General features: G+C 33.6%; 1 protein-coding gene across 1 annotated transcript in view; it reads left to right on the top strand.

The window, feature by feature from the left end:
• The first annotated feature begins 3,047 nt into the window (after nt 1-3,047).
• LOC138704390 (serine/threonine-protein phosphatase 6 regulatory ankyrin repeat subunit A-like) overlaps nt 3,048-18,980 on the top strand; it is a 75,349-nt gene continuing 59,416 nt past the window's right edge. The window contains exons 1-2 of the mRNA XM_069832218.1: nt 3,048-3,328; nt 6,514-6,670. Of these exons, the coding sequence (XP_069688319.1) occupies nt 6,649-6,670 (22 nt within the window). The 5' untranslated portion in view covers nt 3,048-3,328; nt 6,514-6,648. The remainder of the gene's footprint in view (nt 3,329-6,513; nt 6,671-18,980) is intronic.

Below are 18,980 nucleotides of genomic sequence, written 5' to 3'. Positions count from 1 at the left end.
AGTCGAAGAGGGAACAAACCGGTCTGTCATTTATTATTATGTTTTGAAATAAGTTCGGCAGATGTCAGTGTAATAACATCTAGAAACTAGTTGAGACAGAGCAACCAGACATGGCCTACCTTAACGTATAAAACAGTAGACAGCGTAGAAGGTAAAAGGCACGGTCGACTCTAAGGCTTCCTTATTCCTCACTGATAAAGTAGCTATGTTTACCACTATATATTTAAGATGTAGATAAGTAGAAGGTAGTCATGTAAAATGTTGGTTTAATAAATTTAATGTAAGATAAATAATTTACTGAATACTTTCTACCATTGTAGGCTGCCTAAAAAGACAAAGTATAAAATAACAAGGAATTCAATTCCATATTACAGACATACAAATATTCGACAAATTTTAATAAAAATGAAAAGTAATAAACTTAATACAAGTCGATTTTATTTATCTTTAACATATTAAACTAAAAATTGCAAATAAACTGACTCAAATATTCAACAATTGAAACAAAAAATTCTCAAAACATTGTAGAGGGTTTTACTTCTCATAGATGATTTGTTTTTTACATTTTCTAGTCATTCAATGATACCAAATCATTATATATTTCAATTGGTGATGCGAGCTCTTCGCAGTGACGTATGAAGAGAAGGCAATGTCACTGTTGACAGTGATTCGTCCGTCGGGTGGGGACGTTAAGCCTGGGGACCCCCTTGGTGCTATTCGACAGGAGTAGGCTACGTGCCGGCACCGGGTTTCCCCTTCTCCCTTCCTCATCTTCATCATCACTCATTCCAGACACTACACGTACATGTGGCTACCCGAGTTCGACCCCCGTCTGAGTAACGAAGGAATTTGTTTGTAGTGGGTAAAAGGGGCGTAAGGAGTTTTTCTCGGGGTTCACCCGTTTCCCCTCACCTCATTGCACAATATCCTTTACTCTGCGAGATCCCAGCCAGACCTCCGGAACAAATAAAAAATATTTGTATTTAACAAAGACTATTATTAAAAACGTGGTATGGGTAGGTTATTTCTGTCACCAATCCTTTCTAATTGTATCTAATCCTTGTCGCTATGAAAAAGTCAACGAGTACAACCATGCCATAAATCTGGGGTAAAACATCACTGCCATGCAGCGGGATGTTATTTATCTCACCACATCCCGGAACTGACGTCGTGTTTAAAGTTCGACGGACATCCAAGTCGCAAAAGGTTTATAGACCTATACGAGTTTAGATATATAATACGAAATAATAACACATAACATAAGATAACACATAATATAAAACATAACAAAATACTGAACAAAACAAAACATAATAAACAGTCGGCTTAGCCGCTTTCATGCCGAACCGGAGTTGCGTCGGTCGCGGGTTCGATTCCCGCTTGGGCTGACTATCTGGTTGGGGTTTTCCGAGGTTTTCCCAACCGTAAAGCAAATGTCAGGTAATCTATGGCGAATCCTCGGCCTCCTCTCGCCAAATACCATCTCGCTGTTACCAATTCCACGACGCTAAATAATCTCGTAGTTGATACGGCGTGGTTAAATAAAAGACAAAAAAATTGAAATGTACAACATAACATAAAACATAAAATGAAACATACTATTACATGAAACATAACATAAAACGTAATATAACATATAACAGGTTCAGACAAGTTAATCTAGTCTATCTGGTTGAGCTTTTCCGGGATTTTTCCTCAACTCATTAAGAGCAAATGCTGGATCCTGGACTCATTTCGCTAGCATGATCACCTTCATCTCACTCAGACGCTACATAACCATAGCAGTTGATAATAAAGCGCCGTGAAATAACCAATTAAAATAATATAATATAATATAATATAATATAATATAATATAATATAATATAATATAATATAATATAATATAACCATGTATTGTGGATCTCTATCACCACGGCATAGCGCGTTCTCAGGTTGCGGATAGAGGAGACGGCCTCCAGATATGGAGGTAGCTGCGAATAAATTGAATAAGCAGTCGCGGACAGCCGATAAGGATTGGTCCTCCTGCTTGGAGGTTGGGCGAAGGGCTAACAACTCATCACCGTAAAAAAAAAATACAGCTTGTTTCGAAACCACAACATAAGTGGTTATGAAACTTGGACTCTCACTTTAAGAGAGGAACAGAGGCTAAAGGTATTTAAGAATAAGGTACTTACGAAAATATTTGGGGCTAAGAGGGATGAAGTTACAGGAGAATGGAGAAAGTTACACAACGCAGAACTGCACGGATTGTATTCTTCACCTGACATAATTAGGAACATTAAATCCATACGTTTGAGATAGTACAAGGCCCCCCTGTCGGTCCGAGGTGAAACTCCTCCCCCGAGTAGGTCCGCCTCGGGTGCTCGTTGCAGAAGCCATCCAACGTTGCTTAACCTCATTCTACGGAGGCCGGTCGAGAGAGCCAGTAGTTTAGGGAGGCCGTCTATAGAATGATCTCAAAAATCAGAAACAAGATGATGAGGAAAGGATGATGGGGGAGGAAAGGAAATGGCGAAGATGAGTGGGGTTCCAATCGCCTGATAAAGTTACCTGATATTCATCCAGGCAACTCGTCCTGACCGGGAATCGAACCCGGGACCGCTAGATTCGGAGTTAGACTCGCTAACCCCTCAGTCACAATGGTGGACGGACATGGACTTAATATTTAGCCTATATGCACGCCCTGACTACATAAATCTGGTATTGTCTGTGTTCGCATTTTTTTAGTATTTTATTACGGGTATTCTTTTTAGATTCCTTAGCAATGTAACTTCACGACTTCGATCTAAATACATAGGCCTACAACGTTTTACCACAACATCCTGCATTCTAGTCCAGCGTTCCCACAACCTCATCCTGTTTGTTGTTGACTGGACTTAACATCATGTGGTTAGGAGTGCCCTTCTTATGTAATTCTGACGATTTAATCAACCAATTGTAAGCTGTTTCGTAGCTTAAGTTTGAGCTGCGATAATGAAATTGTCCAATAGCAAGTAGCAATCCAAATGCGTATGGCGTCTTTCAGGATTGATATATAGACCGGAACTTCCTTCTAGTGTTCACTGCTTCAGCTGACGCAGAAGAAGAATGCTGAAATATTTATATAGGAGTCAATAATTAGAGTGGCGTTGTTCATTTTTTTTCTAGATTTCACTAAGTTTTTTACTATCAGTTTAAAAACGAATTAATTAAGCCTATCAGAACAATTAAATCTTTTCTCTGAATGAGAAACAATTAGATGACTTCTGTTTGTAACATTATTTCACTCCATCAACCCGGCTACAAGAGATCGCCTGAAGGATGGCAATCATTGCAGTATCCAGTAGGTAAGTGAAAATTTTTGTGTTATAAATAGGACAAGGATTCTTAGATTTTGACCCTTTTTAACAAATTAGAAATACTATTGAGACTGTCGGACATTATCTAGTTTCAAAAATAAACTACAATTGCACTTTTCCAATTCATATTCCTTTCAATAATCCTCTGCGGCAGTTTTATAAATAATATCTTTTTCTTTCTTTCCTGTTCATCAACTCTGAACTCTGTTGCCTACCAGACGAATTTATTATCATAGCTTTTTTATTGTGGCTTTTATTTAAATTTAGATTTTTTTATTATCATATTACATTACATTAAAGTTACACAACACAGAACTGCACGCATTGTATTCTTCACCTGACATAATTAGGAACATTAAATCCAGACGTTTGAGATGGGCAGGGCATGTAGCACGTATGGGCGAATCCAGAAATGCATATAGAGTGTTAGTTGGGAGACCGGAGGGAAAAAGACCTTTAGGGAGGCCGAGACGTAGATGGGAGGATAATATTAAAATGGATCTGAGGGAGGTGGGGTATGATGATAGAGACTGGATTAATCTTGCACAGGATAGGGACCGCTGGCGGGCTTATGTGAGGGCGGCAATGAACCTTCGGGTTCCTTAAAAGCCATTTGTAAGTAAGTATTACATTACATTTGTTGTATTCTTCCTTAAGATTTCCCTGTTAACTATTTGTACTAATTGAGTTGCTTATAGTATATCCCAGTTTTTAGATCTGAATTTTTTTTTTCTATTAGCCTATAGTATTATTTTTATTTTGTACAGGGTCAACTCTTGTTACGTTATTATCTTCTATAATATGTTAGTATTTTGTTCTTTCATATTTTGTTAAATTTTACTGCTTGTTTACTTTGTGCCCTGGTAGAGTGTAAGAGAAGACCCTAAGGCCTTAACTCTGCTGTGTAAATAAATAAATAAATAAATAAATAAATAAATAAATAAATGAATGAATAAATGAATGAATGAATGGATGAATGAATGAATGAATAAATAAATAAGTAAATAAGTAAATAAGTAAATAAGTAAGTAAGTAAATAAGTAAGTAAGTAAATAAGTAAGTAAGTAAATAAGTAAGTAAATAAGTAAGTAAGTAATTAAGTAAATAAGTAAGTAAGTAACTAAGTAACTAAGTAAGTAAGTAAATAAGTAAATAAGTAAGTAAGTAAGTAAGTAAATAAATAAATAAGTAAATAAGTAAATAAATAAATAAATGCGTAGGTAGGTAGGTAGATAGATAAATAAATAAATAAATGATTGAGTGAGTGACTGAGTGAGTAAATAAATAAATAAATGAGTGTGTGAGTGAGTAAATAAAATAAATAAATAAGTAAATAAATAAATAAACGAACGAACAAACAAATAAACAAATAAACAAGCAAATAAATAAATAATAAAATAAATAAATAATTAAGTAAATGAATACATAAATAAATACACAAATAAATAAATAAATACATAAATAAAAAATACTATAGAAGATTCTATGTAACGAAAATAAATATAAGTAGTGAAATAATATTCCATTGACAATTTTTTATATTTTAATGTACATTGACAATGTCTATACACGTTTTACGCCTTTGACAATGAAGTTTATCTTTCTATCTTATTCCATCTAATAAAATTATTTACTTCATATATGTAGTGTAGCTTAATTTATATGTTTAGGTTAAACGCATTATTAGAATCTTTTCATGTCATTACTGCCTTATGAAATAGTTTTATTGTATCTATTTTAGTTTATACTACTACTTAGTCGATCCTCTTCTATCATCTGGTGTAGAGGTTTTACAAAGAGCCTTCCATCTATTTTAGTTTATAATAAGTTAATATTTTTCATGTAGTTTGTAGTAGTCAGTTCTGATTAAATGGAACGGAAAGCCTGAAGACTGAATTCTACCAGACAAATAGATAGATAGACACTCAGATAAATACATAAAATTAATAAATAACTTCGTAATGAAATTAATAAATAGATCTAAATAAATAAATAAATACTTAAATAAGTAAATACATAAATAAATATATAATATAAATAAATAAATAATGCATGAATGAATAAATGAATGAATTAATTAATAAATAAATGAGTAAATAAGTAAATAAATAAATGATTGAATAAATAAATAAATGAATATATAAATAAATACACAAATAAATAAACAAATATTATAGAAGATTCCAGGTTAAGAAAATAAATATTAAATAATGAAATAATATTCCATTGATAATTTTTTATATTTTAATGTACATACATTGACAATGTCCATACACTTTTATGCCTTTGACAATGAAGTTTATCTATATATCTTATTTCATCTAATAAAATTATTTACTTCATATATGTAGTGTAGCTTAATTTATATGTTTAGGTTAAACGCATTATTAGAATCTTTTCATGTCATTACTGCCTTATGAAGTAGTTTTATTGTATCTATTTTAGTTTATAATAACTTAATATTTTTCATGTAGTTTGTAGTAGTCAGTTCTGGTTAAGTGGAAGGGAAAGCCTGAAGACTGAATTCTACCAGACAAATAGATAGACAGACAGACATTCAGATAAATTCATAAAATTAATTAATAACTTAGTAAATAAATAAATAAATAAATAAATAAATAAATAAATAAATAAATAAATAAATAAATAAGTGATTGAGTGAATGAATAAATACATGATAAAATAAATTGTTAAAAAATACACCTATCAAAAACTCGCCCGGAAAATTTAGAGCTCCCTTATTGTGTAAGTTTCGTTTACAGCACACTGCACATGTGCAGTAAACAACAGCCCTGTATACAGGGTGTTAAAAAGAAGTATCCAGTATTTTAGGAGGTGATAGTAGGCATCAAAACAAGAAAACAATGTCTAATAAACATGGGTCCTACAACATATACTTTCTGAGATCTGAACACTTGTTACTTCAGATCTCTGTCAACAATGAACTGTGTGTCGTAACTTGTTCAAATGTTTTATACGCTCTTTTGAATAATATAATCAAGTTTACCAACCATGAAGCCGCAACAGAAAAATACAATCCTTTCATAAATTTATCAGACTTATCAAACAGCCCACACGTACAATATTTTGTAACTTTTGTAATGACAGAACTCCTCTTCGTAAGTTGTCCTTACAACTTCATATGTAGCTAGAATGTTTACCTCTGTTCACAGAGAAAGTATCCAGCAAAGCGTCAAACATAGCAGGAAACCATGATCATGCTGCCGAAATTGCTCTTCTTGCAAGGACTTAATCAAATTGACATCAAGAAGGATGGAACCTGATTGTGCTGCGAAGAAAAATGGAGTATGTCCATTGACACCATGATCCGTATGTTCTCACCTCCATCTACTTAATTTTGAACCTTTGGAAAAGGTCCTGACTATGCTGCGTAAAGTATGGGTGTGTGATCATTCTTGTACTTGAATAATTTCGAGGGAAAAATTGTTCCGGGGCCGGGCATCGAACCCGGGACCTTTGGTTAAACGTACCAACTTTACAGGGAGTTATACCTGAAAGCTTGATTTGCATAATACACGTCACTGTTCGTTAACAGAAAACCACAATTTAAGTCACACAGAGTTAGTGTGCACTCAATGTTGGTTGCTTGACGGTTGTCAACCCACTTTGAGGTCTGTGGATATAGAGGGAAAAATTGGATCGGTGTCTGGTAGAGTTCCCGGGTAGCTCAGTTGGGAGAGCGTTGGTACGTTTAACCAAAGGTCCCGGGTTCGATGCCCGGCCCCGGAACAATTTTTCCCTCGAAATTATTCAAATCAACTTTACAGGGAGTTATACCTGAAAGCTTGATTTGCATTCTTGTACTTTTTTTTAACATCGAAGTGAGAAATCTTCGACCAGAGGTAAAGGTTCGATCAATGTCGAGATTAGGAAGTATTTGCCTATGTAAATATATGTGTAATTAATGTAAAATCATTATATAGGCCTATTGATAAGGTTTAAGCCATAGACAAGAAATATGTACAGGCTACAACAGTAACCGATTCTGACTATGCTGCATAATGAAGGGGCCTTGTTTATAATGCAGTACCTCATCCCTCTCCTAAACAATTCACACTTACAGTCGAGCCGTTCTTATTTCCGGCGTGGCCACGCCTTCTCGACTTTTGGCGCGACGAAGGTAGGCAATAGCGGTGTTGCTAAATCTCTGTCAAGCCAATAGTGAACGAACGCAGTTCTAATAGCTGGTTGTCGAACAATCAGTCAGTAGTGGAGTGTTATCGTTGTTAGTGCGGTGTTATCGCTGAGTTTTCAGCATCATAATGACGCGGAGGAGTCGGAAGACCATCAATTCGTAAAGCAGAGAAATGATTCTTAGCGTTAGAGATTATTTCGAAAATGAACGTGAAAATAAGGGTAGTTTATTGCCTTTAATGCAAGTGGTGCAAAGAACAGCTGATGCGTGTGATGTGAACAAGTTCGCGGTTTCTCAAATAACGACAGAGAAGTACGGACAATCCGGCAAAGAAGAAAATAAACTGAGAACTATGGCGGCGGCAGGTACTAACAATGATTGTAGCGATCTAGGCGCAGCACCTCTAAATTGAACAATACCGTTAGGCAAGGTTCTTCGTGTATTTTTTTTTTATGTAGCAATGACTTATCATGACAAAATTGTTAATACTAACATATTTTACTTAATTTACAGGTTATGTGGTTTTAGTTATTCATTCACTTAAAAAATGTTTATTTATTATATTTTACAGCGTTCTCCCATTTTAGTAATTTCTAATATTGTTTCTTTATTTACGAAAAGCATTACTTCAAATGGTCGGAAAAACCAATTATAGCACAACATGGTAAGTCTTCTGTGTCCTGGGATGGTAGGATCAACAATAACAATAATATATAATATTATGTATTCATATATTACTAATTATTTATCGTAGGAAATAATTTTTCGTCCGATGTTTAAGAGTAGACATGTGCTAAAACTTCGTTAAGAGTACAAGGGTAGACTTGACAACACAGGAACATCCACCGTGAGCGGGAAGCGATATGTCGTCTGTATAACCTTGACGACAACCACTGCCAGTGAAGCAACGTGTCAGCTGATCAGAAGCTGTCGTGTGATTTGCTGCCGGAAATAAGAACGGCTCGACTGTAGAAACGCTAAAGATTTGCGCTTATTTTTATCAGTACTGTAGCACTCCGTAGTGTTCAAGCATAGAAGCATCAACAAAGTGGAAGTTTCTCAAAGAAACGTTCATTTTAGCAATGTAGACACATCTGTGATGTTTCCTTTTTTTCCGTCCAGCCGCCTCTTGCAAAATAATGAATTTTTGAACCATAAATACATATAATACCAAGTATTTTGCATCTTGATCTGATCGGAGGCTTAGTGATCTAGTAGTTTAAAGATTATCCAATGTTTAAATCCCAAAAGTTTAATCTACTGATAAAGAGCAGTTTTACACAACAGTTTTATCCGTACGGAGAAAATTCGTACGGTTTTATTCTGTAGATTCTTTGAAGTCGAAGGCGGAAATACATGCTAGGTTCCAGACGAAGCACGGTTGCCTGTTGTAACCGTGAACAACTACTGCACAATACAGCACAGAATCGTCACCGTGAAGCTAATGGAGTACGTGATTTCATGCATGCTTTCAGACACCACGACCAGTGTTGCCAAGTCAGCGGTTTTGTAGCTAAACCTGGTGTTTTCAGGACTATGGTCAGCTACAGAATTTTACCACAGCCTACTATATACAGTCGCGAAGCTTGAGGTGTTTTTTTTTGCAAATCTCGTGATAAAGCGCTCCAAGCGGTTAGCAACTAGAAACAATAGACTGTCCATGGTCGACTTTGGACTGTGTCGTATTTCTATAGAGTGCTAGCTCGTTGCGTATTTCACATTGATGCTTGTGAAATGTTCGTTATTGGTTATAATGAAAATGTTAATGGCTAAAATATAATAATTGGAATAATAATATGGGACAAGGAGGAAACGTTAGTAGTGCTATAAATTGTAGCAACAGTAAGAGAAAGAGGCCAGAGTTATCCTTTTTCCGATTTCCGAAAGATTCAGAAAGGTTCCTGGGTTTCCACAAGAATAGGCTACTGTGCAGAAACAAAACTGTTAATTTGAAGTTCTTTGTGACTGTTAGAATACATTATATCCTTAAATTTCACTACGAAATGTTTCAGTCTAACCGAAAGGACATTAGATGTCGGTTAAAGTTCTGTCACTTAGGCTGCTAAATTTCCAGAGAAATAAAGGTTAGGTCTACTTTTTTTTTTCAGAGGATATATTTTTAATTGTAGCGATTAATTTTGTTATTATTTTTATGTGTTATTTTACTAAAGACGTAGAAAAATTAAGTCTGTTTTAATTAAATTTATTGATCACGTTTTATTTTCAATTCTGGTGGGATTATTATTGCGTAGGCCTACTTTTCTCTTCAAAGGATATGTTTTTAATTATAGCTGTTAATTTTGTTGTTATTTTTATTTGTTGCTTTACTAGAGACGTAGAAAAAGTCTGTTACAATAAAATTTATTGATCACGTTTTATTTCCAATTCCGGTGTGTTTATTATTGCTTAACCTCATCCCACTTTGTTAACTACGTAAGCCTACACTACAAGTACCGGTACACGTAAGTTACTCCATTAGGCAATTCATATTTCAATTATTATTGTTGTAAAGAGAAATGCAAATTAATATTTATTGGTTTCATAGTTAATTATCGCTATAATCATGAATGAGTGATCCTGCAAGTAAATTTCAGTTCGTTTTGCACAAACAAAAATTATATTAACTTATTTCTTGCAGGTATCTTCGAGTTTATGGTGGAATTTAATATACTTCATTAAAATAATAATAAATTAACTTTATGCATTTAATATTTCAATAATGGAAGGAAGGTATTAATTTTTCCAAAAGAACACGACAACGAAAGTGTAACATATTTTGTCGGCTGCTAGGAGAGAGATCTGCGATAATGAGGCGATATTAGCGATCCTAGTGGTGGGCAACTACCCAAGTTTGCATTTTTACTACATATTGAGCTTCGCGACTGTATATAGTAGACTGTGATTTTACTGTCAGCGGCTAGCTATTTATTTGGCGTCTTTTTTATGATTCCGGCAGAGGAAGATAATATAGCTATTTTAAGTTTGTCTTAATGTAATTTTTTACATAAAATGTCTTAGTGAAATAAATTTATAAATTTTTTTATGTAGTTTAAGAAACAGACAGTTTATATGATAATCCCATCGTAAATGTTGATCTATAATAATACCTAGGTAGGCCTATTTTACTTGGTTTGATTTTTTTTATTTTTGAGCATCTACAAATTGCTAACTGAGAGCAATTCCTGTCAATTTTTATTCAGATTCATCGAAGACAAACCTGATTTATGTACAGTAAACGGTATTAATGTAGTTTTATCAGTACTGAGCGAGAGAAGGTTTGTATCCAGCCATTTTTAATTGAGTTAAATAATAATAATAATAATAATAATAATAATAATAATAATAATAATAATAATAATAATAATTTAAAAACAGTATCTTATCACAAAATTTTTTTGTAATAAACACGACACGAATATATCTCTTCTGTTTAGGTACAATGGCTGCATACAAGTCGGGTAATGAAAGAGAATCATCTCGTGAGTTGCAGGGTTGTACATCATTCCTCCTGTACGAGGATGAAGATGATTTTGCATAGAACATAGAGTCTACAAAATAATACACACTTTCCATAATTTAGTCTATATTTATATAAAATTCCTAAAACTGTATAGTTTGTCTTTCAAATTTGGAAGTGATGTGTCAAGAGAAAATCTGGATTTTTTTAACTACAGTTTAGCAGTTCTTTTAAGCTTGTGCAGCGGTAAATGGAATTCTGAGTTGGCAACACTGACCACGACATTTAGTTGTTTGTTGGCCGTCAATCTGTCCACAATCTTCAGTTTTCAATTTTTTTTTTTTTCGATAACGGTGAATAACCGTCGCTTGTGAAAGAGAACTATCTACGTAATAAATCCGTACGAATTTTTTTCCGTACGAACAAAACAGATGTGTATGAAACTTACCTTAGACTATATATGAAAATCTTCTTTATGTGTGAGCAAGGAACATAAACTAGGCTCTATAGGCAACTTATGGGTCCCATTTTACGGTGAATAACAATTTTCTTAATTTCAGTGTTATTTCGCACAAAAAAAAATCGGTGTTATTTCACATTTAAAAGATACAACTTTTTCATTCTCATCGTGTAAAATATACCTACAAAGACTAAAGGTCTGTATCGTCAAGGGTATATAAAGGTTCTTTGTACATTTTAACAATACTTCCAGTTTTCTATTGGCAATTTTACATCATGTGTAGAGAAATTTTAATGTAACAGTCTCCCATCATGTGTGAATAATATAGGCTAAACTAAATGCACCAAAAAACATTTAGGCTATTTCTACTTCATATTTTACAAAATTATCGAGCTCTTCATTACGGAGGCCTTAGCCCTTCACGGCACAAAATAGCTCTTTCATTAATTAATTCATTCATTTAAAAATAAAGTCACTAGAATTCCGATTTCAATATTAGATTCAAAATTATCCATTAAAATGGTGTTTGAATATTAAACATAAAATATTGTTAATAAAATATATCTTTGGACAATTCAAATTAAAATTTCTTAAAGCAAAATCAAGATTTCTCCTACAAGGAATAATTTAGAACAAATTCGTGCTGAAGCAAAAATTTCGCGAGTTTGAACGTACGATATTTTGAGTTAGTTAGTGGGGCTTTAAAAGGGCGCGTCAGCTACTATAGCTATTTGCGCCCCCTTACGATATTTTGACCTGAAAGGGCTTGAAACATAAAATGTTTCCTTTTATCAGCTGAAGAACTGCATTTCGTGGATTATTTTTCTTAACTTGCCAATCACTACATCGTAGCCTAATTATCAAATTCATCGACGGTAGAAATTATAATAACAACTGGGTTTGCCGATATTTGGTGTTTTATCTAGGCATATAGGCCCCTATTTATTGTTAACAATCATAATGTATACCCATAGTCCAAAGTTGTTTTTCGGACTTGTTATACTTTCCCTGTAGATCTGCTAGTATAATGCATCAAGATAATTGATTTCACTCACACATTCCGAAGCAGTAGATTACTGGCCAAGAACCACTTTTCTTCTTTCGTTAGTTTTACACCTTTCCTAAACACAATTATTGCCTTTGCTATATTTACATTTACTTTTGAATTACATTTATTACATTATTCTTCAGGATTATTGATATATACCGGTACTATGCCTAATTTGAGCTAACAGGGTTTATCGGTTTCAAAATTATAAGCATTTATTAACTTTTTATTATTAGTGGATATAATAAATCCCGTACATGTAAGTTTTAAACTGATCATGCTGAAATTTTGCAGAAACAATCTCAGTAGTAATTTTTGGTAGACGATATAAGAGAAATTCTACAAGAAGTAACACTGGAGAGGAGAAAACCGAATATAGAAGAAAATATGGCGTAGCTCAGGCGGTAGCGTGTTTGTCTACTCATTCGAGACTATATTTCGTTCGAATCCCGCTTAAACTGGCTATGTACCTGCTTTTGTCCATTTCGATATTTTCCCAGACTATAAGACGAAAGTGAGACAATCTCATGGCGTATCCTTGGCCTCATCTCGCCAACTACGACATCGCAATTATCAAATCCGTCGACGTTAGATATCCATTCTCGCAGTTGATACAGCGTCGTTTAATGACCGATTATATTATCTTAATTATTTTACGTCGTAAACCAAATATCCACGAGATACTTCGCTTTGGTAATATTCCTTCAAGATTTTCTTATCGGCGTCTCTGATAGGTTGCACCCGCAAAATTCCCAGGTGACGTCATCGTGATATGGAGCTTCGTAGTCCAATTCAGACTCGTCGAATCGACTGAATAATTGAAATGGTATCCATGGATACGTGATATTAAGACGTAATTATAATCAGACACTGCATTCAAGAGACATCAGTTCACTATGTCTTCTAATTTGTTTTCTGAAAAGTGCTTGCACCAGAAAGATGAAACTGCTACTTCTCAACACATAAAGCTGAAACTACTGTTACTTCTCAATATAGAAACTGAAACATGTTACTTCTTAACATAGAAAGCTGAAACTACTGTTACTTCTCAATATAGAAACTGAAACATGTTACTTCTTAACATAGAAAGCTGAAACTACTGTTACTTCTCAATATAGAAACTGAAACATGTTACTTCTTAACATAGAAAGCTGAAACTACTGTTACTTCTCAATATAGGAACTGAAATATGTTACTTCTTAACATAGAAAGCTGAAAATACTGTTACTTCTTAACACAGAAAGCTCAAACTGCTGTTACTTCTCAACATAGAAAACCTAAAACTGTTGTTACTTCTTAAAATAGAAATATGAAACTACTGTTACTTCTTAACATAGAAAGCTGAAACTGCTGTTTCTTCTCAACATAGAAAGCTGAAACTACTGTTACTTCCTAACATATAAGATGAAATTACTGTTATTTCTTAACATAGAAAGCTGAAAGTACTGTTACTTCTCAACATAAAAATTTGAAACTACTGTTACTTCTTAACAAAGAAAGCTGAAACTGCTGTTACTTCTCAACATAGAAAACTAAAACTGTTGTTACTTCTTAACATAGAAATATGAAACTACTGTTACTTCTTAACATAGAAAGCTGAAACTGCTGTTACTTCTTAACATAGAAAACTGAAACTACTGTTACTTCTTAACAAAGAAAGCTGAAACTGCTGTTACTTCTCAAAATAGAAAACTAAAACTGCTGTTACTTCTTAACATAGAAAGATGAAATTACTGTTACTTCCTAACATAGAAAGCTGAAATTGCTGTTACTTCTCAAAATAGTGAACTATGACTGCTGTTACTTCTTAACATAGAAAGATAAACTACTGTTACTTCTTAACATAGAAAGATAAACTACTGTTACTTCTTAACATAAAAGGCTGAAACTGCTGTTACTTCTTAACATATAAAAATGAAATTACTGTTCTTTCTTAACATAGAAAGCTGAAACTGCTATTACTTCTCAACACAGAAAATTGAAACTACTGTTACTTCTTAACATAGAAAGCTCAGACTACTGTTACTTTTCAACATAGAAAGCTGAAACTACTGTTACTTCTCAACATAGAAAGCTGAAACTACTGTTACTTCTCAACATAGAAAGCTGAAACTGACGTTACTTCTTAACATAGAAAGCTGAAATTACTCTTACTTCTCAATGTAAATGGCTCAGAGTATTATTACTTCTCAATATAATCATCCTGCACACATACACACTTTTCACAACACCGACGTCTTCACGATATCTTCATCTGAAAGCTAGATTTGCATAATATATACGTTACTGTAGGTACGTTAACAGAAAATCACTATTTCAAATCACACAGAGTTTGTGTACACTTGATGTGGGTTTCTGGCGTCTTGTCAGCCCACTCGAGATATATTGATAAAAAGGGAAAATTTGAGACGGCGTCGGGTGAAGTTCCTGGGTCGCTCAGTCGGTAGAGCGTTGGTGCGCTAAGCCAAAGGTCCCAGGATGAGATCCGGCCCCGGAACAATTTTTCCCTTGAAATTATTCAAGTCTGCTTCACAGGATGCTTTAACTAAAAGCTAAATTTGCATACTATGCAAATTGTTAAAAAAATATTACACAAAGAGATCCAAAAAGCTGAAGAATTACACTGTTAGTAAATAACAAACTATACCCTTATATCTAACAATAATCTTGGCTTAGAAATTGATAATGTGTTAAAATCATTATTAAAGAAATTACTCCAAACTAAATTCAGCATATTTTGCTGTTAGATCTATGGAAGAGGTAGTAAACATCAATACCTTAAAAACAATATACTTTGCATACTTCCACTCGGTAATGAGTTTTGGAATAATATTCTGGGGGAATTCCACAGATAGTACCAGTATATTCCTACTGCAAGAAAGAGTAATTAGAATAATAGTAGGTGCTAAATCTAGGGAATCGTGAAGGACCATTTTAAAAAAAACTACAAATAATGTCCATGACTTGTTAGTACATTTTTTCATTAATAAACTTCTCGTATGTAATCGTGAAAATTTTGTAACTAATTCAACAGTTCATAACATAAACACGCGTAAAAAATGACTTTCATACTCCATCGGCAAGTCTATCGTGCTATCAAAAAGGAGTGCGTTATATGCCAGTAAAAATTTTAATAGCCTCCCTTTGGATATAAAAAATGAAACTCAAAACATAAGATTATTTAGGGCCAAATTAAAGAAGTACCTAATTTCTAATGTCTTCTTTTCTGTAGGTGAATTCATGACATTCAACAACGCTTCATGAATATTTCTGTCTTGTATTAAGTACTGATACTAAAACTTTGTGTTGTACCAGTAGACTATATTGTAAAACTCTTCTGTATATATTTCAACTAGACTGTGACTATAATTAAGACTTTATAGTACTATTAAGATTACATGCAATGTAAATAAATAGAATACAATACTATACAACAGCACGCGAACGAGCTTCGATTCTTCCGTGTGCTACCTGCCTGCAGTATGTATGCTGTATAAATAGAAGCGACCAAAAAGGTGAACAAAATTAACATGAAGTCGAAATGCAATAACTCTTTATAATTTTGTTTACACATTTTCAACAATTGAAATGCAATTATTGCACAGCGGAAGATGTTATATATGTAAGATTTTGAATTTGAATAACTTAAAAATAACTGCGTTTATGTATTACATCATTGTTGTCATAATAGAAATTAATACTGTTAAGCGAAAATAAACCTTTAAGAATAAAATTTCCCCAGAATTTCTTCTTCGATTTCCGCCTCACATTACTCTTATTACGTTTCGCAAAATATTATTTAAAGAAGCAAATCTAAGCATAGGGTGCTTATCATGATCGAATAGTCTAGTTCTTAAGGGGACACTCAACTATATTTTGGAACTTTTTTCCTTTGACCAATCTTTTACAAATTTAGAGAAAAAGTTTAATATACACATGGAAAGTAACATGCAAAATCTCAGCTCATTAGATCCAATACTTTTCAAAATAAAAAATATTTCAATTTTTAATCAATCATTAATTGAAATATCACTTTTAATTGCCATTTTTTATTTTTTGGCTTTGTGCATTTGACTGTGACTTCTCAATGAATAGGTGAAGAATTCTGCTTATTGATTTAATTCTGCCACGTAAATTAGTGTAGAAATTTAATTTTTCATTTCTATGACACTTTTTCTCCAATTTTTAAGTTGTGTCCCCCCTTAATCTTGGATTTGTTAGGTTTATGAAAACCTATCAGTATGTTTGTACCGGTGAAAGTCATACTATATTAATTTTCGCTGCAAATTTACGATTCCTCGTACACAGTTCATAGCTTAAGGAATTGTACAACCTATATAAGTCCTCCTCATTACACTTACATTTCACCAGTGCAGTACTTGAAAGATGAATTAATTTTAGCTGCAACCTTGGCGGCAAATTTCCTGGATTTGTGGAATGGGACCACAGAAAAACTTTAATTTGCACTGAATCTTTTTTATTTAGTGTCTCTGAATAATTCAGTTCTTAATAATGCAATATTTTCCACATATTAAGGATAAGGAAAATATGTCTCCTCCTTGTTCTATGCATCGCTGCTCTACTTAACGTATGAATGGACAACCATTGCACCTCTACCCCTCTTTCTGTGCGTTCTAGTAGGAGAAGAAAGTTAATCCGTGCGCAGTATACTCGTAATCTGCCCGCCGCGTGATTCAACCCGTCCGGGCTTGAATATGCACCGCTTTCCTACAGTCTCTCTATGACTCTATCTAGGCCTAGTTCGTGCAGCTTTTTCTCACACTGTACAAACAGAAAGATTTGTGCATTTCTTCACTCCACCCGTCGATTCCCTTTAAGAAGTAGATTCCAGACTGGAAACAGTCCATCCTCCCGATGTGGAGTTGCGTTATGAACTCCTTTCTGGTGATAGCTGCTCTGTGACCGAAATCGCCCCTTTATCTCTTCCCTGGCCCGAAGAAGGATAAGTTGTCTTCCTCTAGCTCCACGTAGGCTTTCAATATCAGCTGTTCCCTTCTCTCACTCGTACGACTTGCGGTATTATAATCTTGAGTACCAAGCCGTGACCTATAATGAGGCACACAGTTCAGTAACCACATTTTGAAATTGGTTATTTATAACCCTGCCCAATTGCGAAGTTAAGGTAATCATCCACCTTTGATTTTTAATTATCCATTGGTTACTTCCATAACTTCACACTACAGAGATGTAAAAATCTAATATTTCTTCTAAGTCATGTGTTGAATTCCATTGGTTACTTCCATAACTTCACACTACAGAGATGTAAAAATCTAATATTTCTTCTAAGTAATGTGCTGAATTCCATTGGTTACTTCCATAACTTCACACTACAGAGATGTAAAACTCTAATATTTCTTCTAAGTAATGTGTTGAATTCCATTGGTTACTTCCATAACTTCACACTACAGAGATGTAAAACTCTAATATTTCTACTAAGTAATGTGTTGAATTCCATTGGTTACTTCCATAACTTCACACTACAGAGATGTAAAAATCTAATATTTCTTCTAAGTAATGTGCTCAATTCCATTGGTTACTTCCATAACTTTACACCACAGAGATGTAAAACTCTAATATTTCTTCTAAGTAATGTGTTGAATTCCATTGGTTACTTCCATAACTTCACACTACAGAGATGTAAAAATCTAATATTTCTTCTAAGTAATGTGTTGAATTCCATTGGTTACTTCCATAACTTCACACTACAGAGATGTAAAAATCTAATATTTCTTCTAAGTAATGTGTTGAATTCCATTGGTTACTTCCATAACTTCACACTACAGAGATGTAAAAATCTACTATTTCTTCTAAGTAATGTGTTGAATTCCATTGGTTACTTCCATAACTTCACACTACAGAGATGTAAAAATCTAATATTTTTTCCAAGTAATGTGTTGAATTCCATTAGTTACTTCCATAACTTCACACTAGAGATGTAAAAATCTACTATTTCTTCTAAGTAATGTATTGAATTCCATTGGTTACTTTTATAACTTCACACTACAGAGATGTAAAAATCTACTATTTCTTCTAAGTAATGGGTTGAATTCCATTGGTTACTTCCATAACTTCACAATACGGAGATGTAAAACTCTAATATTTCTTCTAAGTCATGGGTTGAATTCCATTGGTTACTTCCATAACTTCACACTACAGAGATGTAAAAATCTAATATTTCTTCTAAGTAATGTGTTGAATTCCATTGGTTACTTCCATAACTTCACACTACAGAGATGTAAAACTCTAATATTTCTACTAAGTAATGTGTTGAATTCCATTGGTTACTTCCATAACTTCACACTACAGAGATGTAAAAATCTAATATTTCTTCTAAGTAATGTGCTCAATTCCATTGGTTACTTCCATAACTTTACACCACAGAGATGTAAAACTCTAATATTTCTTCTAAGTAATGTGTTGAATTCCATTGGTTACTTCCATAACTTCACACTACAGAGATGTAAAAATCTAATATTTCTTCTAAGTAATGTGTTGAAT

Source organism: Periplaneta americana, chromosome 8 (genome assembly GCF_040183065.1).
Source record: "Periplaneta americana isolate PAMFEO1 chromosome 8, P.americana_PAMFEO1_priV1, whole genome shotgun sequence".
In the NCBI taxonomy this organism is placed as follows: domain Eukaryota; kingdom Metazoa; phylum Arthropoda; class Insecta; order Blattodea; family Blattidae; genus Periplaneta; species Periplaneta americana.
The sequence above is the reverse complement of the archived record's forward strand: the minus strand, read 5'-3'. Positions and strand labels throughout refer to the sequence as shown.